This window comes from Malania oleifera, chromosome 10 (genome assembly GCF_029873635.1).
Source record: "Malania oleifera isolate guangnan ecotype guangnan chromosome 10, ASM2987363v1, whole genome shotgun sequence".
Classification (NCBI taxonomy): Eukaryota; Viridiplantae; Streptophyta; class Magnoliopsida; order Santalales; family Ximeniaceae; genus Malania; species Malania oleifera.
This window is the reverse complement of record NC_080426.1, coordinates 33,799,817-33,824,425: the sequence shown is the minus strand read 5'-3', so window position 1 is coordinate 33,824,425 and position 24,609 is coordinate 33,799,817. Positions and strand designations below refer to the sequence as shown.

The following is a 24,609-nucleotide window of genomic DNA, read 5'->3' as shown; positions in this document are numbered from 1 at the left end:
CTATCAATGGATTTTTGTCTCTAGGTATACAAAGCAACACTCGTTAATCTTATTCACATCCTAAACTCTAGTATATTCTAAACTACAAAACCTAGTAACCTAAGCTCTATGTATACCCCTAACCAGGCAGTATGAATCACATCACACTTCCGATTGGTTAAGGGCCCTGATACCATACTGTAACGCCCCAGTCGTTTATACAAACTTAGAGTGCTACTATACATATGGAATACATGTATCTAATAAACATACATAAACAACCCGCCCTAAACAGGGACAAACAGGTGTAACTCATACATATCTGTATTCATGCACAGCGGAAAACATAAGCATTCACATTTAGGGTTCTATTAGACATATACCAGAGTTCTATCTATATTCCTCAATACGAAGGATCCATGTGTAAAACATAAACATATTACACTCTCTGACATTCTATCGGGCTAACCACCCAGTACTAATACAAAAACTTACGTCTACTAACAAGACTATACTCTCCAAAGTCCCTCTAGGAGACTAAGATCGACGTCCTGTAGGGCCTGAAACAAAGGTTGTAAGATTAGGGTGAAACACTTCTCAGTAAGGTGGACGATATTACAACGGCACGTGACTACATGATTTTATTCCGGTTAAAATCAATTGCACAATATTACATACACAGTACAGTACTATCAGAGATATATAAGCTAGAGTTCCTAAGTTTAGGGTAGGGTACAGGCCCATACATTGTATGATCCCTCCACACGGTACTCAAACCTGTGACTTTGCCCATTTCAGTTTTTAAATCATGTATATGAAATTTAGGACAATGACCAGCTTTGGAACTTCTGTAAATATGCCTAATTACCCCGTGGCACGGGTTGTGCACTGATAACTCTGACAGGGCCCTGTTCGTGCAAGCACTGTCAAGTATCACATATATAGTCCAACTGCCCCACCTGGTCCATTATTTCACCAGTGGCCCTAATCACTCCTGCAAGTTGACTATCTCGATACCCACACTGATTCACATGTGTGGTTGCACTGTACCTCAGCTAGCAACGGAACCGCGCCTCTGGCTACTTAAAGCCTCAGATAACCTGGAGTATCTTTCAACTTCTTCGGATTATCTTTCAACTCCTTCAGAGTATCTTTCAACTCCTTTAGTAACAAGTTGTGGTCCCAATCAATCATATATGTAATTTACAATAAAACATAACAACCTATGCAGTTCCAGTATTTTCACAACCATAATCGTGCAATCTTTCATGCATTTTTCTTTTTTGTCAGACAGTGGTGTTAACCGGTACAAACGCTCTCTGTTCAACCCTTTTACATTTTAAAGCTCGATTATTAACTGACACCTATTTTCCACATTTTCATATAACAGAATGAAATTTTAGTTTTCATGGTTCATTCTCAAATATAATAATTCAGTATGTTCCATTTCATATCTTATGTCACGTTCGTTTCATCAAAAACCGCTTTAATCAGCGTATAATTCAAAAAATACCATTTGGACCGCAAACATGGGTATCAAGCAGTTTCTACCTTAGTTTTAAAGCAGTTAAAGTAGTTTTGTAAAATTCAGAGTTCATATGCCAAAACCCCTATTTTTTTGCCAAAAATTGTAAACCGTAAAATTATAATAAATAACATTTATACTCGGTAAAATTTTGCAAATAAGCAATCAAAATGTGAATAGAGGCATAAGCCAACTTTCTAACGGTTCATTTTTTTAAAAATACTGATGTAAACAAATCCCCTTATCTTAATCCCAAAAATAGAAATACGAACGGATCGATCCAAAACAATGACCCGGGATCCTTGAAACCTAGAAACTGAAGAACATTACTTCACTATAATTTCAACTAGTACATAACTACAAATGAGAAACGAAATTAGATCCTTACCTCGATTTTAGGGAAAAACCCAAAAATCCTCAGATCGAAAATTTGATTCGCTATAATTATAGAGATCCTCCTCCTAATCAACGTAGTCATGTCAAATTGTTGATTCCGGCAACGGACGGCACGAAATCCTAGAGAGAGAGTGGGCTGGTTCGAGTTCTAGAGAGAGGGAGAGAGAATAGGACAACTTAGCATGGAAGTACTAAATGTTCCATTTATGATTCGGTTGACCGGCCAGCCTCATCGATGAGTTGGAGTTCTCGTCAACGAGCCGAAGCAAGTCACTCGTGGCGGAGAGAGTGACCTCGTCGACGAGCCTGAGATTTCAGAATCTCTGAAATTCCCTCGGTATCTTCTCGTTGACGGGCCTATGCATCTCGTCGCCGAGTTGCAAAAAAGACTTTGTCGACGAGAAATGGAGCCTCGTCAATGAGCTCCGCTGTTTTATCCTTTTTAATTTCCCCTCTCTTTTCTTTATTTATTTTCCAGATTCAGGTCCCTACACTACTGTTTGCCCTTTTTAAATTTTATTTTCTCCTTTTTCTTTATTTATTTTTTTATTTCCCGGGTTCGAGTTTCTACGTGGCTGCTCCCCGTACTACCCATTATGTTTCTATTCTACGGATTATTTGCTATGTTAAGAGTACTTTGTTCCATGGACTTCACTTTTCTTCTACTTAATCACTTGATCTTATGGGGTATTCTGATGTTGATTGGGCTATAGATCCTATTGATTATCAGTCTACTATTGGTTATTGTTTATTCCTTGGAACCTCTCTAATTTCTTAGTGAAGTGATAAACAAACGGTTGTAACTCGATCTAGTACAGAAGCCGAGTATCGGGCTCTTGCGGATGCCACTTCCGAGCTTTTATGGCTTCGATGGTTGTTCGAAGATTTGGGTCTTGTTCATGATTATGCCTCCCCTCTTTATCGTGATAATAAGAGTGTCATTCAGATGGCTCACAATGATGTTTTCCACGAGCATTGAGATTGACTGTCTTGCGGTCTATTAAAACTTATCTTTGTTCATTCTATTGATCAAACTGTTGACATTTTTACCAAGTCTCACCTTCCTGGACATTTTCATGACTTGCTATCCAAACTCAAGTTGGTTTCCTCCTCACCATCTTAAGTTTGAGAGAAGGTGGGGGGGGGGATGTTAGCCTTAATTATAGGAGTAATAGTGGGGATTTGATTAGTCTGGATTATAGGAATGATTGTGGGGATTTGATTAGATTATACTGTGATTCTTTCTTTCTTTGTATAGTCTCCTTTTGTATAAATACCCCTTCTACAATGATAATATATCATCTAATTTTCTCTCATTCTTCTTGATCTAATAGGAATGTTGAATTATCCGTCAACATAAATTAAGAATTATTTGGTCTGAATGATTAAATATTTGGGTTAGATATAAATTATAATCTGCTCATTCAATAACTTGCCTATAAGCAATAAATTGCTCGGTCCGAACCGCCCTACCATTAACTATAGAGATGGAAAAGTGAGTCCCCTAGGATTGTCCTTAGCATTATTCTAACCTCCAACTAATAATAATTCATTCTTCATAAACCCTTTTGTTTCTAGGCAAGTATTTTTATAAATTTTTTTAAAAGATGCAATCACCTCTATTAATGCTTCAATTATATGGAAGTTCTAATGTCTTTATGAAAATTTTAAAATTGTACGAACTGTCGTTGACATTTACCCTTTAAGATAGTTATACTTTTAGACCCGATTGTCACCCACCCATCAATTAACTATCAAGTAATCAAACAAGATTTTAAGAAAATTACTCTTTTATCCTTTAGCCTTTAAGACATGAAATAATATAGATATTATTCAAATATCTCAAAGAAAATTTTGTAACCAAACCCATCTACCTTGCACCCATGCATAATTTTTCTTTTCTATTATGTTATTATGAGTGTGGAGAGCGAAAAAGAGAAAGGATATGATCATTTTTAAATTTTTTTCACTTGACCACTTCACGAGACATAAATTGGAGAATAAATTATAATTCTACTTTAATATCAAATTTAAAAAGTTAGTGATATAAAAATATTAGGTGATCATTTAGTATTATTGTAAAGAATTATGAAAACGAAAATGAAAAACAAAAGAAACTAAAATCAAAAACCAACAACTTGTTTGATTAAAGTTTCTAGAACTAAAACAAATTAAAAACTTGATTAAACAAATATTTATTTTTGTCATTGGATCAAATAAAAATTACAAATATGATTAAAATAATAAAAGTACAAAGTAATATAAATTTAAAATGAAAAAACACATTCTAATTATTTTTCTTAATTATTGTAACAATCTTATTTTTTATGAAAATATAGTACAAATATTTTGCAAATGGTTTTTATTATTTTTAAATTTTTTAAAAATTTTATGGCATTTTTATTTAATATATTTTTCATTTATATGATTATTTTATTTTAATTTTAATTAAAAGCATTTAATCCAAAAAAGTTAACTCTGAATATTAAAATATTCTATTAACATCTTTAATGTATAAAAATGAGAACAAAAAACCAAAAATAGAAACGATACCAAACAAACCGTTGTAAAGCTTTGCATCTTGTTGAACCTTATTTAACATAATATCTTTTTTGTTTTTATATAGAATTTTGTGTCAATAGAAGTACTTAATGGTTATGTTAATTTTTATATGAAAAATTATATTAAAACATGTCACATTTTACATAATTGATCAAATTTTAAAATTTTAAATAATTTTTAATTAATTAATATTGATTAAAATTAAACAATTTAAAGATCACCTAAAATTTAAGACTGAATTAATTGTCTAAATATAATTATAATCAGGCAACTGCAACTTGAGTTTTTTTCCCGATTTAACTTATTTTTAAAAAATATATATTAAATAATACCCTATTCTGAAAAGTATTTTCCAGAATGACTCTGACGTAATCTCGCTACTTGGAATAGCGAGATTTAAACAAATCTCGCTATTCCAAGTAGTGAAATTTACTTTGGATGAAGGATGCTGCTATGGACGCGTGGCAAATCTCACTGGTTCATCGAGTGAGATTTTCTTAAGAACACTAATTGCTCAACCACCTGGCGTTGAACGCGTGGCAAATCTCGCTTGTTCATCCAGTGAGATTTGCTTCGAATTGGGATTATTTCATTCATCCGTCTTTGGACGCGTGACAAAACTCGTTGGACCATCCAGCGAGTTTTGCTTGCCTATTGAATTTCTTCCTCGTCTGTGCTCGCAGACGAACCAGCAGCAGAGAGTACCAACGCTTTGCAAAGGAGACTTCAACTTTGCAGACCTGCCGGACGATTGGACGGGAGAGTAGAGCAGGTGACCGTTGGACTCTCCGACCATTGCTCGTTGAGCGTTGGGGAGAAGGCATAAAAGGGAGAGATGAGGTATGTAATTTTTTAAACCCTTTCCTGCTCACATTTTTTATTTTGGTAGAATATGTTATTTTGATTCAAGTTTTAATACTTTTGTTATTGATTGGAAGCATTTGTCGGAAATTCCCAATACTGAGGTTAGGATTATTCTGATTTTCTTTTCTATTTCCTTGAATTTAATATTATATTTCCTGTTATGTATTTCATGTGTATTTCCTGTCGTTTATTTTATTTTTATTTCTTGTAATTTATTTCATGCATATTGTTTGCGCCATAATATTAACATGGAAGAAACAAGAGGGAGTTTCAAATTATTATTATTAAGTATGAACATTTTTATTTATAATTATGTTTATAATATTATGCATTTTTCATTGTTGAATAATGACAAAAGATATGGATTGTTCTGAAATTGCTTAGAATTTCATTAATTGTTATGAATGTGAGCAACCTTTTTCATTAATTTTCAGGGAATAGTTATGAATTTTAATTATTGTTGCTGAAATTGCAACCTTTTTTAAAATTACACTCTTTTAGGAATTTTTTAGAATCTGTATATATATAATTAAAAAAAAAAAGGGCAGCGTATTCAAAGGTTGCTACATAGTTTTAAAAAAAAAATTCAAAAATGGATGTAACCATTTATGTATATGAAATTGCTTAGAATTAAAGTTGTGTGTAATATATAAAACTTTAAAAATCATATATTATAAGATTGAAGATAATGATATACTATTTTATTATTTATTATAATATATTAATTATTAATGAAACTTAATTCAATTATGTAATGATAGTAAGAATTATTTATTAATTTAAATTAATATTAAAAATTAAAAATACTAATTTAATTAATAATATTATTGTTAATTAATAAATAATATTCTATTATTTTAAATAATAGAAAATAATTAAATTTTCATTAAAAATTAAAATAACTTGCTTTTAAGTTTCTAATTGTAAAAGTATTATTATTTTTATTCAAAATATATTTAAAAATGGCTATATATTATTTTATTATATATTATAATATATTAATTATTAATGAAACTTAATTCAAGTATGTAATGATGAATAAGAATTACTTATTAATTTAAATTAATATTTACAAATTAAAAATACTAATTTAATTAATAAGATTATTGTTAATTACTAAATAATATTATATTATTTTAAATAATAGAAAATAATTAAATTTTCATTAAAAATTAAAATAATTAGCTTTTAAGTTTCTAATTATAAAAGTATCATTATTTTTATTCAAGCTATAATTAAGAGTGGCTATATATTATTCTACTATGTATTATGATATATTAGTTATTATTAAATTTTTAAATATATAATTTTTCATTGAAGATGTTAATAATTTATTATAACTTTTTAAAAAGGTAATATTTCAATCGTATATATATTTGTAATTATATTTTTAAATACATTTAAAATAATAAAAAAAAAAAGTAGACTACTATGTAAAAGAAAAAAGTAATGAAAATGTTTCAAATCATGTATGCATGCAATTGTACGCACACATATATGTACCAATATATTTTGACATATTAGTTATTTTAATTCAATTCTGGATTGAACAAAAACTATTTATTAATTTAAATTAGCATTAAATAAATTAATATGTTGAATTAAATTAGTAATATTCATTTTATATCATAGTAATATGTTGTACATATACATTAATAACAAGATTATTGTTAATTAAATATAATAATTTTATATTATTTATTAACCTATTAATTATTAATAAAATATAATTAAATTATGGAACGAATAAAAAGAACCATCTATAAATTTAAATTTACATTAAATAAATAAAAATAATAATTTAGTTATAGATACTATTTTTGTTGGCCTTATAAGGCTTAAAACCTTATTATCTTGTTTTGATACTAACAAACAAGTGAAATTTAATGTATTTGTGTGAGTAATGATATTTCAGGGCTCATATATGAAAAAGCAAAGGTCAAAGTGCTCAAGAGGATCAAATGAAGCTTAAAAAAGTCTAAGCATGGATTTAAAGACGATATATGAAACCTTGAAGAATATGAAGACATGAATGAGTTGTTGAAAGTCAAAGAATATTAAAGTCCAAAGAGCCAAAGAAAAGCAAAGTGAGAAAGCTCAAAGAATATGAAAGCTTGAAGAAAAGATGGAAGCTTGAAAAAACAAAATATGAAGACTCGAGAACCTAGAATGAGAAAAGTTTTAGAAGTTTTCATGTAAGTAATTTAAATGTTTAAAATATCGTTTGCAATATTTTGAAACTCTTAGGTTAACTTCTTGGACCTAATACCTTTTCAAATATCTGTAAAATAATTTTATGAAGTCAAATATTATTTTAAAAAGGTTAGAGTCATTTTTGGAATAAAAAACAACAAAAAGAGTTTTTCCATTTGCTGTCAGTTTTTATATAGCTGCATTGAAGTGAATTTTTCTCTATCAAAACCTCATTATTTTAAAAAGTGTTCAACATGAAAGTTTTAGGATTTTATCTTAGCTTTCATTTTACACCTAAAACACCTAATTTGGAGTTATACATAAAAAGTTATGGCTAAAACACTAAAATAGGGTCACTACTGTCAGTCAGCTGAACACTGTTCACGGGAGGGACTTCAGATGACTGAACAACTGACTTCAGTCGACTGAAGAATAAGTTCAGCTGACTGAAGTATTTCCAGAATAGGCAGAAAGTTGCAGCAATGAGTTCAGTCAACTGAACTTGTGACTTCAGTCAACTGAACATTGTTCAATGGGTAAAAATTTAAAACTCTTGTTTTTAAAATATAGCTGTTTGAGCTCTAAACTTTCTAAAATTTTGGGAAACTCTCAAAGGAAACTTTTGTAACATGGAAACAAGTTTGAAAACCTATAAATACATGGTTTTGTAAATCAAAACTCATCCAAAAATTGAAAAATCTACTTGTAAAACTGAAAGTATTCTTGTTCTTCAAAAGCTCTCTTGCTCACTCATTGAAAAATTCTTTTGCTGAGAATTCTGAAGTGTCAATCCTTCATCTTCTGAATTTCTACTGTTAATCCTTATCTAAGAAGGATATTGGTGAATTCTACACTTGAACTTCATTGTATTTCATATTGATATTTTACATTCAAAGTATATAATGTTGAAATTGCATTAACTTGCTCTTTGAGAGAGTATACTTGTATGCAAATCTTATCTTGTGTTTCTTATAATTCTTTGAAGTTTCAAGGGTTGTTTGGATCGTTGGCTAAGCAAGGGGACATTACTTAGAGAGGCGGGCTCTAGCCTATGTAAGGAGTGACCGAACAAGGGAATATCGTTTGGAGAAGGCGGGCTGTAACCTTAACCAAGGAGTGTTGTAATCGATATTGTTCCACTTGTCAACGGAACTGAACTAGTGAATCCTTTGGTGGTTTGCCAAAGGCGAGGACGTAAGCTGGGTATAAGTCGAACCTCGTAAAAATCTTCGTCTCATTCTCTCCTTCCCTTACTCTTTATTTTCAGCATATTTAAATTATGTGAATGGTTTTAAATTTGAAAATCATATAAACTACATATATTTGGAAATCAAACAAACTTAAGGTTTAATTTTGGTTTGGGTTGCGGAAACCGAAAGGAAGTACGTTAGTTACACCATATATTGCGGAAACCTTACGGGAGTACGTTACTTGGTTAACATCCTAAAGATAAATTTACCAAGAGTTTATTTGAGTTCTAAATATTTGGAAAGAGTGATTTGATTCATCTATACAGGGCTTTACATCAGCAAGCATAAATTTTCATTCACTACAGGGCTTGATTCAAATTTGATAAATATAAACAAACAACCGTCTTGAATTGTTATATTACCAAAGTGCTGAATATCTTATATCTTGGTGTGGTTATTTGTTGTTTAACTTGTACTTGGCAAATAAATTGATTGTTTGGCTTGAAGATATTGTTTAATTGATTGGTTTTTTAATTGTGTTATTAATTGGATAAAGGAACTAAGTTCTCGATTTAATTAAAGAATTAAACAAACAAGTCAAGAATTGGTTAAAAAAAATAAAGGAAGTTTAAGGTATCTCAAAAGGAATTTAAAGAAATTTTTAAAAATCAATTCACCCCCCCCCTCTTGGGAAACTATTCTTAATTTCAATTTTTAACATAAATTAATGTCATAATCAAACGTTATAAATATATATTAATAATAAGTTTATTGTTAATTAATAAAATCTATATACTAAAAAATTTAAAAGTTATAAAAGAGTTTAATTATCATAATAGAGTTATAGGATGATTGAACGTGATTTTAGTTAATCTCGATTTATATAAATTTTCTTTAAAAAAAACATAAATCTCTTACAATATTAAAAAATATAACACTAACCTCTCGTTGACATTACATATGTCGACACTAATCCTATAATTTCCTTAATCTTCTTCTTTCTTATGCATACAAGAGTTGGGTTGTAGTTACTTGGTAATTTTTTTTATGTGTACCATTTGAGAACACAAGTTCGCGAACATAAATTGTAAATTGTATCAATTTCAATAAATTTGAATGTAAAAGCATATATAATTTTACTTGAAGATACACAATTTTAAATTGATGCATGGCAATAAACTCATGTTGCAAAAATATATTAATACTTATTTTATTTTCTCTGGGGCAAAAATTAATAATTTTGTTATATAATTAAAATTTTATTTAATTCACTCATTTGAAGAAGATAATTGTTTTATACCAATTATTTAATAACATACTATCTGTATTCCTTATTTAAATGTTGAGTATTCATATTGTTAACCTAAAAAATCACCACAACTTTTGAAGTAAAAAAAAGATCCGGTATATTTTAAAAGTTCAAGAATTTTCCTAACTTATGAAGTGATTTGTCCTTAATTAAATAACATTCTGACATGCATATATAAATTATATATTTTTATGATAAAAAATATTATTACCTTATCTTTGGAGAGATCTCGAATTTGAATGTGAATTTGCATTGGATTTAAATAAAATGTAATGTAAAATTATATTAAAAATTACTCAAATACATCCAAATCTAAATCTAAGGTCTGAAATTTTTTTAACGAAATAAAGACACTCTAAAATCTATATACTTAAAAGTTTAAAAGCTATAAGAGAGTTTAATGATCATAATAGAGTTATAAGATGACTAAATTTAGTGAAATTAATTTTTGATTACTATAAGTAAAACGTATCACTTATACATACAATTTTATTTTGCGTAGGTCTTTTTTATTTCCCAAGCATCGATTTAAATGGCAAAAAGCTCAAGCAGTGCTCCGGTGACTGTATTTTTATATATATGGGGGACATTATAACCGGAGAAAATGGTGTTAGTTATAATAGTCCGTCAGTTCAACCAATTTGAATTGGTCATAAGTGTAAATTAAATAAATTATATACGAAAATATATCAATATGCATTACGGGTAACCACAAGATACCCTTTGCAAGGGTTCAATAATATAATCTTTTACGAGGTTGTTTCCATATCTGATGACCACATCAAATGAGAGATGTCATTTCGTGACACGTGGCAAATCTCGTTGCACCAAGTAGCGATATTACGTCAATCATTCCAGGAATTATTTGCCCAAAAAAGGTATAATTTAATATATTTTATTAAAAAAAAGATAAATCGAGAAAAAAGTCCTGCAAGATGGGCATTTTTAGGCATTCTTTTGCTATACATTTTTTTCCTCAATTTTCTTGATATGAAATATGAAAATTAAATTCTCTTATATTTATTTTACCTTTTTTTTCCACCCCCATTTTTCATTTTCTAAATTGGGCATAAACAAAAGGTTGCTGTTATTAATTAATTAGTTTATTTAATTGATTAACAATTTCAATAATAATTATTTTTAATTAATATTTAAATATTTTCTACTCAATAAAATAATAGAAAATTTCCCTATTTAATTAAATATAATTAGTTTATATTTATAATATATGACTATTATATTAATTTATGATAAAAAAAAGTTTTTAACTAGAGTACGAAATGTAATTTATTCTACATGAAAATTTAAATTAATAAATTATTCTTCTTTCCAATAATTCATAAAATAATTTAATTAATTATTATTATAATAAATAAATAATAAAGGGAAAAACAAAAAATTCTTCGTGCACAAAGAATCTCACTACACGAAGTAGCAAGATTTAAATGGCAGAGTCCCAATCTGATCTAAATGCGTGACAAGCAAATTTTGCTATTCCAAATAATGAGATTTGCATATGTTTATTTAGGCCCATGTGAAAAATCTCACTATCCCAATAGCGAGATTACGTCAAAATTTTTGAGAAATATTTCAATAAAATATTATTTAATATATATTTTTTAAAAAAATTAAACCGCCAGGAAACTCACTGCAACTTATTTATAATTTGACATTACTTTGGGATAAGGAGATTTCATTAGACAGTGCCACGTACCTTGGAGCAGAACTCCAGGGTCCAGGCTCCTCTTTACGACGCAACTAAATTCCTTCCACGTGACACGACCTCGTTTGCACATTTCACCTACCGCCTCAACCTTTGACTCGCTGTTCTACTCTCTCTCTCTTATCTTATTGCTCCTCTGTTTTCATTTTTCCCCCATAATAATTAATAAATAAACCCCAAAAAACTCATACCAATCAACACGCCTCTCTCTCTCTCTCTCTCTCTCTCTCTCTCTCTCTCAGAATTCTTCTTCTGTAATGGCTTCCGGCAATGCTGAAATCCTCAATGATTTTCCACCTTTCTTCAAAGTTTACAAAGATGGCCGCATAGAGAGGTACATGGTTATGGACCCCGTCCCCCCCGGCACCGACCCCAAAACCGGCATCCACACCAAGGACGTCGCCGTCTCATCCGACGTCTCCGCCCGGATCTTCTTACCCAAAATCGACGAACCCGATCAGAAGTTGCCGGTCCTCGTCCACTACCACGGCGGAGGTTTCTGCGTCGGCTCCGCCTTCGACGTCGTTTCTCACAAATTGCTCACCTATCTGGCCACCCAGGCCCATGTCCTCGCTATCTCCGTCGACTACAGGCTGGCGCCGGAGAACCCTCTCCCGATTGCATACGACGACTCGTGGGCCGCGCTGCAGTGGATTGCTGCCCACTCCGACGGGCGAGGACCCGAACCGTGGCTCAACGAGCACGCGGACCTCGGGCGGGTATTCTTGATGGGGGAGAGCGCCGGGGCCAACATAGCTCACAGCGTGGCGGTGCGAGCCGGCGTGGAGGGATTGGGTGGTGCGAAGATAATCGGGGCCCTGATGGTGCACCCGTTCTTTGGGGGGAAAGAGCCGGATAAGATGTACCAGATTTTGTGCCCGACGAGTTCGGGTGGGGAGGAGGACCCGAGGTTGAACCCGGGAGCGGATCCGAACTTGGGGAGGATGGGGTGCGAGAGGGTGAAGGTGTACGTGGCGGAGAAGGATGGACTGATAGAAAGAGGAGTGGGATATTGTGAGACGGTGGGGAAGAGCGCGTGGCGGGGGCGGGTGGAGTTGGTGGAAACAAAAGGGCAGGATCATTGCTTTCACTTGTTCAATCCCCACAGCCACCCAGATGTTGCCACGTTGCTGGCAAGCTTGGTTGATTTTATATCCCATCCCCATCCCCATCCCCAGGGATAAAATGCATTTGAAGTAACGTCGTTTAATTTTAAGAGGTGCATGGAGTTGGATTGGAGACATATTTATTATATATAATAGTGTTGTTGGGTTGGTTGGTTCTATTTTCTAATCAAAAGATCAGCGTGTCATGCTGAGGGCTCGTTGGTCACATCACTCTTATTTAGGCCTCCAAATTTATATGTTTCACGGTGCCCAATGCGTGGAAAGAAAATTTCTCTATTTTCAGTCCTATATTTTATTTTATTTTGTATAATTATTATTTAAATATATAGTAAAGTTAATAATCTCTATTCCCTTCGGAAGAGGCAGAAAGAGGCGTGGCCTGAAACCTCCCACCGTACGCCCCATTATAACTTGCTTTCTGGGAATTGAATGAAGAGAAAGGGACGGAAGCAGGAGAAGGGGTTTGCATGGTTCTAATTCCACAAGCATTCTGCCCCCACGCCAAATAATAGTGTCATTCAACCAACTAATGGAACAACAGGGAGATATTTTAATCCAGAAATGGGAACAACCAAATGGACAAATTTTTATGATCGTATGCACGAAGAGGGTGGAGAGAAGAGTAATTCAATCATTCACTGGAAGGAATCCTGTAAACAATTAAATTTCTTTAGCTTCACGCGAAACAGAATTTACATTCGGATTCACCAGAGAAATCAATACGACTAACTCTGTTAAAATTCAATTCAGTAATAGAGGCACCTTTTTTAACGTAAATAAGGCAATTTGAGCTTTTGCTACAAGTCCGTCCAATATACTTAAAAAGTCACAGACATAAATCTCAAAGAACATAGAAACAGAAGACTCTGCAAACCTCGCTCCGTGTGGAGTGGGCATTCCTCTTTCAGGAAAAATAAAAAGAAGAAAGGAGTTTGGAGGCACCCAGTTATGATTATCTATTGACAAATAAATCACATCCACATTGTATGCCAGCATTCAAGAATACAAGCTAATGGGCCACTGGGCGACAAGTTCAATGCAGATTGTAGACTCTTTAAAATCTTGCTTGCTTTCTTTGTACCTTCATGCTAACAATTGTGTGTTTCCAAAATCAGACTAACAGAGGAATACCACAAATTTTTTTTTTTTTTCCTTTTTGTATGGTTCGGCTGACAATATTAGCTCTCTAATAAAACAAAAGTCAAATGTTTGGATTTCAAAAGAGTACAAAATTTTAGAAATTAAAATTAGATTTTTCCCAAAAGGGTTGTGGGCTGAAATGCATTAGCAAGACATAGTAATGCAGGCAGGCAAACTATCGTAGGAATGATTTAACTAACAACACTAATACAACACAGCACATCAATATTGTAATCCAAAACTAAAAGAACTCAAAGTCCAGATATTTACCACCGGACTTCATCATGTCTGTTCCCACCATCCTCTTACTGCTGCTCCCTACCCCGGCTGTGTCAACAACCCCAAACTTCCCTGGCAGCTCGGTCTCCACCGGCCTAGGCACTTCTGGTGGGGTGCTGCACCTTATCAGAGCCCAATTCACGCCTTCAAAGAAGGGATGCTGCTTGATCTCGGTTGCTCCCCTCTTCACCCCAAGCCGCTGCTGGGGTTCCTTCACCAGCAAGCCCCGAATCAGATCCCGGCTCGCATAACTAGTTGCCGGAGCATCCGGAAATCTGAGCTGCTGTCCCACCACATTGAACAGGGTAGCACGGTTCCCTGAACCCTTAAATGGGGTTTTACCATACAGTAGCTCGTGCAAGAAAATGCCAAATGTCCACCAGTCTACTGCACTACCATGGCCTTCTCCCTTGATTATTTCAGGAGCAAGGTATTCATGGGTCCCAACAAATGACATGGATCGAGCTGCTGTAGGCTCAGCAACCAGCTCAGGAAGAGCACTGGCAGGAAAACCAGGCTCTAATCTAGGTCTCCGAGCATTTTTCTTACTCTTTTGGGGAAAGATGCGTGGAATAAAGCATGCTGGTTGGATGCATACAGATGAAGGCTCTATACATGCAGGCTGCACACAAAATGCACCACCGGCAGCCCGTCTTGAAGGATCAGAATCAAACGATGTTTTTATGAGGGTGGGTGAAACTGCGCATCTCAAGGAAAGATCAAAATCGGACAGCATTATGTGACCATCATCACGGACCAGAACATTTTCAGGTTTTAAATCCCTGTAAACAACACCCAACATGTGGAGATACTCGAGTGCTAGCAGAACCTCTGCGGCATAAAACCTGATTGCACAAGTAAATACAATGATTATTCAACCCAAAACCTGATTGATTAAATAAGGACAATGATTATTCAACTCGCCAAAAAGGTTGTGCAATACATGAGAACAAAATTTAAACAAAAAAATGAGATGATTCTAGATCAGCATGAAACATGCTACAATGCAGAGAAGCACCACTAGCCAGTACCAATTCTACCAATCACTTATTCACCATTGACAATGACCATTATCAACTGCTTTGATCTTTTCCAGCCCATAATTATTGACCCATCATCAGACTGTTCCGTACAAAGCGGACAGCATCATGGGGCCTTGCTTTTCTCTTTTCAGTATTAAATGTGATAAACAAGTTAGACAGTGTCGGTGCATATTGCAGTTGTATATCGCGACTGCAGCTCTCCACCATGCAGCATGTTACAGGGTGGCAACTTAAAGGGGTAAGAAGGGGGAGATACCGCTATACGTTGCTCCTCAAGAATGTGTGCCCCTACATGTTCTCTCCAGGGATTTGCATGGTAAACAATAACTCTTTTGAGTAAAGAATGTGCTGTTGCCTTGTTGATGAATGAGAAGACCCTTTCAAATACTTGTACTGTGATGCTTGTTTGCTGCGTGTGCCATGTGATGGCTATTTTCTACGTTTATGACTCTTACCCCTTTTGTCCCAATGGATGTGCATGACATTACTCTCTTGCTATAATTATGGCCCAGGTGACTTATCTATGCCCATGCCTGCAAGCTTGGTCTTGTAAGCATTGGCTGACTTGGTCAGGAAGAGTTCTTGGCAAGTGCTACATGAACCATACAAGTAAGAGGAAACTTGGGGTCCATGACACAGCACACCAGAAACAAAATAAGACAAAAATGGAAAGAAAAGGGAAAAGGATACACATCTGTAAGTTAATGGATTTCTGAGCGGTTAGAGATTAAAAGTTGAGCCATATTTCATTCATGCCACTGAAGGAATTAAGCAAATTCTTTCTGACCTCAGCAGCAATTCTTGTTTTACCTTTTCCTACGAAAGACTTTCTTTTCAAAGTGTCAAAATTCAACACCACCTAAGATTAGATACCTTTCTCCTGATTATTTAGGTCAGGTGCAACAACTTCATTTCTCCATTTTAGTCCATGCAGTGTGAAATACTTTTCAGAATTGAGTTCATAAATTCATATGCATCTAGTTGGGGCTTTTGATGACGGCAATCAGCTAACAGACACAACCTTCTACAGGTTTTGATTGCTAAAACACCAAGATCAAAGCCTATAATATCAATGAAATAAAGGACAATAGTTTATTTCCCCCATCTTGTCATTCAGAATCTAGGTGATGAATGTTTCAATTATAAATGATGACAATAACAACAACAGCACCAAGTCACTAACAAGAGAAACAACATCAATGGTAATAACAAGTGCAAAATCATCAAAAAATACCAAAATATTCTGAAAGTCTAAAACCCAAAAACCAAAAAATGCTAATTTGAATAGAATAAAGGAATATCTGACATTCAATAGCTCTTTCCTTTTCACATCATGGTGTTTGGAAAAAAGGTTCCATTCTGAATAAGAATCAAGAGACAAAACTTCCCAGTACCCAGAATAAATTATCCCAATAAAAATAAAACAGAATGTCCATTAATGGTGAAAGTTATAGCATATAATAATCTTATTGATTACTGAAACTTGAATTAAAGGGGTTTTGGCTATAAATAAGGGAGCTATCAGCTATTATTCAAATGGTATAAGATATCGGACAAGACATCTCATAAGATTGGATACGTGTTTTCTCAAGGCTTATGATAATTCATATAGCTGCATTTGTTCCATTCCCAACCATTCCATGTCAAACTGCTTCCAGGTCTGAAATCTCACTCGTTAGCTAGTACCAATGATGAATGGTTCAGGATATGCAATGATCATAAACCATAAGAGATATGCCCAACCTTGCAATTGCACATCTGAAGCTGTATTTATGCAATTGAGAGTTTTTGGAGAGGAGACTGGAAGTTCAGACTCAGTAATAGCAAATTTGTAGACTGCCCATGAAGATAGCAACAACAGAAGGTTTAGGGCAATATTACCAAAGAGTGCAGAACATTCCAGTTCGTGTAACGGGATAGGAATGCAATATGACACATGCTCTAAAATGCAGTAGGGTATGGATTTAATTACGCAGATATATTGGTGAAAATGTGTAATAATACTTGTATATTTAACATGGATGTTGAGCTGTTCGCAACTGTAAACGAGATTTTCTCTGATGAAGTGGATTAATAATGAGTTAAAAACAAAATTATAATGTGATAATACTCCACTTTTAAAGCTAAAAATATGTCATATGGAAAATAACAAATTAAAGTTTTTGACAGCTAGATTTAGTGTTCCAAAATGAAAATTTACTATGCTTTAGAATGCTCAAACAAATTTGCAGTTCACAAGGGTGTTAGCATTTTCTAGTGACTTTGTTTTAGGGTCCAAGTGCATGCTGCCTCCCCCTACGACATCATCAGTCCCTCCACTTATCTTTCTTACACAAGTGGAGATCCCTATCGCCTGTCCCTAGAGCCACAAAACCTACACCAGAGCCAAGATGTCATCAGACTACCTCCAGTTATCTTTCTTACACAACTGCCAAGTGGACAACTCTGTCCTTTGCGCCTGAAGCCCAAAAGTTACAGCAAAGCCAGTTGCTATCCCCTCAAAATTTCTACTTGATCTATGAATTAAATCAAGAGGCTGAATTATAGGATACTTGCCTAACTGGATTTACTCTTGTGCATGTATGGTCTTCATATTAGTAATATTAAGGATAAGTATGGTACACGGCATGAAAATAGAAATTGTATAGGGATAGGGATATAATAATTTCTAAGAAGGCTATACAAAAGTTTGTGTTATCCCATCTAACATGGAATAAGATAGGGAAGGATACTCTGCTGGATAGATTTATGAATAATAATCTCTTGTTTACTTCATTATGCATTGTCATTTTCTTTATGATGCAATACTTTTTCTTTTGTAGTCAAACTTCTATGTAGTGACACTACTTCTAGGAATAATAGGCATTGCGTGAACGAAACATGATCTACATGTGATACAAGTAACTTCACTGAAACTTATGTACATATGGTTCCGCCAATTCTATGTTGTAAATGAGCCTAAGGTAATCTTCTAAAATTAATTTAATTTGTGTAGGAATTCCCATAGTCAACCAGGCTCAACATATAGTTCCCAGAAAATGATAACACCCTAGCAAAGCACATATTGATATGAACATTCCAAAACATGGTACATTTTCATTCCAGAATGCAAAATCTAACAATCCAAAGTTTTAGTTCAATATTTTTCACATGGCATAACTTTTTATTAGGTAAAAGTGGGGAATCATCACATTTTAATTTTCTTTCTATCTTAGCTATTCCATAACAGAAAATCTCTTCTAGATTTAAAAACAACTCAACATCTACTCCAAAATATACAGGTTCTACAAAAATCTATTCACCAATATCTAATTAAGTATACCCTTAAAGGTCCCACATTTTAGAGCATGTGTCACACCATGATCGCGTTCCTGTTCCACGAACCAGAATGTTCCATGTTCTAGGTAACATTGCTGCCTCAACAACTCTATAGAAGGTGATTAGTGTATACATTTATCAGAGCTCTTGAATATTCAAACAATCATTCTGAGATTTCCAAAGGGATAGAAGCAGAGTTAATAATTTTAAACCCAACCATTACTAAACTTAGCTCACACTGAAGCCAGCCCCATATGTTTGTTGGACTCCTGTTGCTGTGAAAATGTCTATTACAATATCTATGTCAAACCAAGCACAACCGAACTGGCAGACTCGATGAAATGTTTCTCTCTAAAAAGAAAAAACCCACCGCTAACCATAACTGTGTTGGCCCACATGCATGGACAAAAAAGTTTGGCTCCTATCAGAACCCAAAATCAACATGTTTAACTTCAAATTTAATTTTCTTCAGCATGTAATAGCTTCTTGTAGTTGAGCGTACAAATATTGTCCATGGTCTTTTCCATTTACTGTAACAAAATATAGAAAATGTGCTACAGGTACTAATTTGCACTCAGAATCAATGTATACCGCTTTAAGCAATTCATCTGAACACAAAAGATGACTAATAACAGTCCTCTGGTTGAATGCTGTATCTTTTGAAGAATACTTGATCTTTCTAAAATCTAAATCTAAATTAGTCTCATGAAGAATACTTACTCTTTCTAAAATTTAAATATAAATCAGTAATTATCATGTAGAATACTTACTCTTTAGAAATCTAAACAAGTAGCTACAAGCCTAAATAGGGGCCAATTATTTTTCAGCTAAAGTGAGAAGAGTTGGAAGGCAGTGGAGAAGGCAAAATACAATTCTATAAATGCCTAATTATTTTTCAGCAAACAGGGTATCAAGGTAGTTGGAGAGGTGAATTCTAATCGTAAAAAATGCCAAATCTTTTGCATCTAAGTCATGAGAGAGAGAGAGAGAGAGAGAGAGAGAGAGAAAGAGAGACGATTTTTTAGCTATTTTACACCAAAATTCATGTCTTGGAAATTTAAATAGTCCATTGGCATTTAATAGATTTGAACCCTAATAAATAAGGAGGAAGCAAAGTCTATTTAAATCACAAAACTTCAAGTACATCAACATTCTATATACATTTTTTGATAGCAAACATTCCATATACATAGAAAGCTGCAAGTTACAGGAAAATAGAATAAGGTGAAAAAAGGAAAATCCCACTTGAATGTTGCTTACAAGACGAAACTAAGTCTATCCAGTGTCTTGCATCAATTTATAAGCACTTGAGCATAAGAAATAGAATTTTTTAAGTTCAATAATTTAATAAAAACTTAGCCTATACTTCCTTCAAGTTCAATTCTTGTGCTTTATAACAATGATACACGATTGGTAGCGTAATTTTCCGTCAAATTTGAGCAATGGAGGTAAGTCAGTAACGTATGAAATGTTGCTCCATGCCACAAAAGCAGCGGTGGATCCAGAAATTTTTATGGGGAGCAAAACATATGAACAGAATGTGGGGACAAATTCTATTATGGAAATGATCTACTTCCTCTATGCTCTTCTTTGATTGTGATCCGTGCTTACTTTATTGGAAGTAAAAATAATCATACAATCTACATTCCAATCACAGTTTAAAACCGCAACCTCATAATGCTTACAACTTGGAAACAATTGTAATGCATGATTGCAAGAGAGAGAGAGAGAGAGAGAGAGAGAGATTAATTTCAAATAATTTTGTTGGTATTTTAATTATATGTGAAATTATCTGTCCAGGCATTTTATTACATGTGAGGAGTCTGAGGACATGCACACAAGCAAATTCCAGGTGCGCCACTGCTCAAAAGCGTAGTGCAGGAAACTGTTTGTAATGACATTATATATTATGCTGTCATTGTGCCACCAAACATACATGTGCTTGGGCACCCTATTCATGATTAATATTTCGTCATGTAGATTAAAATCTGAGAATATACATTTGTTAGTCAATCCTTCATTATTAATACAATTGTAAACTGTCATAAAAGAGAAAATATTGAAAATAATTAACCAAGCCAGGTCAATAGGAAAGAGAAACATCATCATAAATAAACTTCCTGTGACTTTGACAGATGACTTCAAGGAAACAGTACAGCATAAAAGAATTTATGGTATTGGAGAGTTCATCCAGATAAGCAACATTCAAAATGGATTCTATTATTTTAAGTAAGCTTGTTGAGATGACATTAAGTTGGCATTCTAATCATATGACATGGAAAACCTCAAGAAACATCTTTGTTTGTCATTTCATGTGATGCAGGAATAAAGGACACGGAGAACCCAACTGATTTAGATTTCTTCACCATGCGCAAGAAGTCAAGACACTAGGATGAGATAACAAGAAATTTATGCAAGACAAGAGACTAATTGAATATGAACAGCTATGCAATAAAAAGGCAATGTATTAATTTTAAAAATAAATACATAAATAAAAAATAACTGTAAGTTGTTGCTTCATGAAATCATGCATAATTTATAAATAAATAAACACCAAAGCTTGGCAAGTAAAGAGCGAATAGCCACAATGTAGCAATAAAAGGAAAGGGCTTGAATGAAATAAACAATGAACGATTAACTAATGAAGATAAAAGTTAAATTGTAGGATATCATACCGTGCTGCATACTCAGAGAAGTGTTTCCCAGGTTGCCGTTGTCTCAGCGTGTGCAAATCGCCACCTGGACAAAATTCCATTACTAAACACGAGAATCTATCAGTCTCAAAATGTGTGTACAGAGTAGGCAAGAATGGATGGTCTAGCAGTTGCAGAATCTCTCTTTCTGTCTGAGCCCTGCTCAACTTCTTCCTGCTTGCTAGGGATGCTTTGTCCATTACTTTCATTGCAAAGTAACAACGGGTTCCACTCAGTTCCGAAAGATAAACACTGCCAATGTCACCACATCCAAGCCGTTTGAGTAATCTAAAATGACTCATGCCCAAAATTCCATCCCGTGCACGGATGGCAAGAATAGCCTTCCATCTAGGATCATTTCCTTTGTGTGGCTTATTGGCACTACCAGTGATATTACTCCAATTGCTGTCATCACTAAGACCACTGCTGTCACTTGCTCGGCTCGCACTAGTTTTAGCACTCTCGAGTGAATCCCCTCGAACACTCCCCTTTGTACTGTCACAGATCCTCTCCATGCTAAGCATGCCATCACTTGTAATCCCATCACTCCTATATGTACTGGTGCAGCTATTGACAATGCTCATAGCTGTAACAACACCAGTACTATCAATGCTACTGTGTGGGCTTACATTGCCACTTGGAGGCAATGAAGCATCCCAAACACATTCCTTCTCATCAGAATCCGGGGGGAGGAGAGAGTTCTCTGTGTTCTGTGATGCACGAGGAACAGTAAACGGAGAAGACAATCTACCTAAGTCATGAGGTTCTTCAACCAAGCTTTCAGCAGGAGAAAGAATAGCTGAACTTGGTTTAATACTGGAAACCCGGATTGATAAATCTTCCAGAAATGGACCCTTCAAGGAACCCTTCATAGACATGCTCTTCATCAGGCATCCACCCTCAGTTTTGTTCTGACCAATTGAAACATAGACTGTTTTCATTAAATCAGTATCTACAGGTTCTGGAGGATGACTAGCCCCAGAGAAAGAACTAGGTCCACCTTCCTCGAACGAATCACCACTGCTTTTACATGTAGCAGCATCAGGCATAAGCTCCTCTTTATTCTGCAAAGAATCTTTTCCTTTCCTTGTTTTTACAGGTACATGTGAATCCAAATCATGAGACTCTTGTGCACCAGATCGATCCACCAATTGATTCACTGAAATTGTGTGCCCCTTTGATATCTGAGCCACACCCAGCAAATGCCCAGGAAGTCCCTTAGATTCAGGAACCCTTTCCATGTCAAGTTATTGCATATCATCAGATGGAATTCTTGCAGCAAAGCAACTCTGCATTAGGGCAAAAGGTGTAGATTAATACGCAGCACACATGGATAGGCCTTAAAAGAACAATAGTGATGTTTCCATAAACTTAAAAAAGAAAAAGAAATTGTTTTCCTCTAATGAATTCACACAATATGCTCTTCCTTTTTCAAAAACATACTCATGTGAGCAAAACACATAGATGATGTGAACAACTCTAAATCTAGCCCGTAAGAAGCATACAAAGAGCTTTATGGGTTCAAATCTGCAGCAGACTGCAGTTCTCAAGTCTGCATGCCAACTTTTTTCTTTTGATTGACAAATCTAGGACACATCACCAATACAATTTTAAATAGATAAATATTGTCCAGCTCCTGCAGCCAGTTAACCGTCTAACTCCTCAGATTCCTCGACCATGGAAGAGCAAAGGAATGAGAAATTTTTAATTTTGGAGTAGGTGTTGCTGTTATTTGTTACATAAGGAGGAAAATCAACTGGAGCGAGCCAAAAAACTATATTAGGCACGTATGATTAGAAATTTTTTTTCTCAGCCGCCAGATGATGAAAGATCTGAGACTAAAATTTCTCCTCGCCGTTCATACGCTTCCTCGGCGAAGAGCACAAAAACTGAAAAATGAGAATAAAAAAAAAAAAGTAGTTCGCAACAAGCAGCAACCTACACCTGGATTGCCGAGTCAAGCACCTATCTGCAGGTAAATTCACCAAATGCAAGAAATAAAACACAGCGAGAGCATGTGCTCGGACAGAGACGGAAACAATTAACAAAGACCATACCCTTCAAAATCAACAACGACGTCTAACCGTAAGCAGCAACAATTACTAAACCTCGAACCCTAATATGCAACCAGAACAACAGAACAAAACCAATGAAAGACTTCCCCAAATCCCGTGCTTCGTTCGCAATCAAGCGACAGAAACCTCAATTCCAAACAACAAAAAGCGCGAAAAAGCAAAACCCTCGAGCTCAAAAGGCGAAATGCCGAGCTCTCGAAATTCTCCACATTCACATTGGAACACATTTCCTCACAGTTACTTCAATTCCACGCAAACACTCGGAACAAAGAGCAGTCCCGGCAAAAAAAAAAAAAAAAAGAAAAAGAAAAGGAATAAGAAAAACTCTTCTCCTTCGCATTCAAAAATGCAGAAGACGAACCGAGGAACACAACATTCACGCAGGGAGAAAGTTCGAAGGAGGGGGTACCGGAGGAAGCCGGCGAGTGCGCGGGGACGAATGACGACTCGCCGCCGGCGTAGGGAGGGATCTAGGGTTTCCGATGTAGGAGCAGAGTCGTTGGTGAGGGACAGACTACAGTGGTGGTGCCAGTTGCTCTGCCAGAGAGCTGAGCTTTCTCTCTCTAGAATGCTTTATTCTTCCTCTCTCACACTCTCACACACACTCTAGAATGGCCGTTTTGTTGTTATGGCTGGAGGGCAGGGACTGTTATGGAGGTCCGTGCCTCTGGTGTGCTGTGCGGGAAGAAGTGGAAGCAAAGACCGGGTAGGCAAGGTTGGTTTGTTGCTTTTGCTTTTTGTTTCTCTCTCTCTCCTCTCTTCTCTCTCTTTTCCTGGTCTCACCACTTTACCTCACTGCGGCTTGAGGAGAGAGAGAGAGAGAGAGAGAGAAAAGGGCGAGGGGTGGGCCCACTGGAAATTCTCTAGCGTCGGGCGGGCCAGGGAATGGGGCCCGCATGTGTTCCTTCTTTGCGCTACACATCTTTTCAGCGAGAAGAAGAAGAAGGCGCCCTCTCTGCCTCGCTGAGCTCTCTCTGTCGTCGCCGTGACCCAATCTCCGTGTTCGGGTTTGGGTTTACCGAGTAGGGAGCAAGCGGCCACGCGCCATTTTCAACGCGTGCGGAGATTGCGAGAAATTTTTCTTTTTTTATTTTTGGTTTTATTATGAGCCGTGTCTTTTTGGTTGCGGGCATTATTAGATTTGGAGTGGCTATAATTAAGCTTTCGATTTTTTTGAAAATTTATTATCAGTG

General features: G+C 34.9%; 2 protein-coding genes across 2 annotated transcripts; one reads left to right on the top strand and one right to left on the bottom strand.

The window, feature by feature from the left end:
* Positions 1 to 11,670: 11,670 nt before the first annotated feature.
* LOC131166985 (2-hydroxyisoflavanone dehydratase-like) lies at positions 11,671 to 13,209 on the top strand. Its single transcript, XM_058125695.1, has one exon. It carries the CDS (start codon positions 11,999 to 12,001, stop codon positions 12,923 to 12,925), a length of 927 nt encoding a protein of 308 aa, XP_057981678.1. The 5' UTR covers positions 11,671 to 11,998; the 3' UTR covers positions 12,926 to 13,209.
* An 891-nt stretch (positions 13,210 to 14,100) lies between these two features.
* On the bottom strand, positions 14,101 to 24,308 carry LOC131166984 (serine/threonine-protein kinase D6PK). The gene is made up of 3 exons (XM_058125694.1): positions 23,826 to 24,308; positions 21,324 to 22,630; positions 14,101 to 15,132 (listed from the first exon to the last, which is right to left on the bottom strand). Exons 2-3 carry the CDS (start codon positions 22,580 to 22,582, stop codon positions 14,250 to 14,252), a joined length of 2,142 nt encoding a protein of 713 aa, XP_057981677.1. The 5' UTR covers positions 22,583 to 22,630; positions 23,826 to 24,308; the 3' UTR covers positions 14,101 to 14,249.
* Positions 24,309 to 24,609: the final 301 nt, after the last annotated feature.

Bases quoted from the DNA above. Each gene is read 5' to 3' on its own strand.
- LOC131166984 (XM_058125694.1), bottom strand. From the start codon at position 22,582: ATGGAAAGGGTTCCTGAATCTAAGGGACTTCCTGGGCATTTGCTGGGT. The intron at 15,133-21,323 runs GTATGATATCCT...TTGTGCAATCAG, and splicing joins TTCTCTGAGTATGCAGCACG to GTTTTATGCCGCAGAGGTTC.
- LOC131166985 (XM_058125695.1), top strand. From the start codon at position 11,999: ATGGCTTCCGGCAATGCTGAAATCCTCAATGATTTTCCACCTTTCTTC.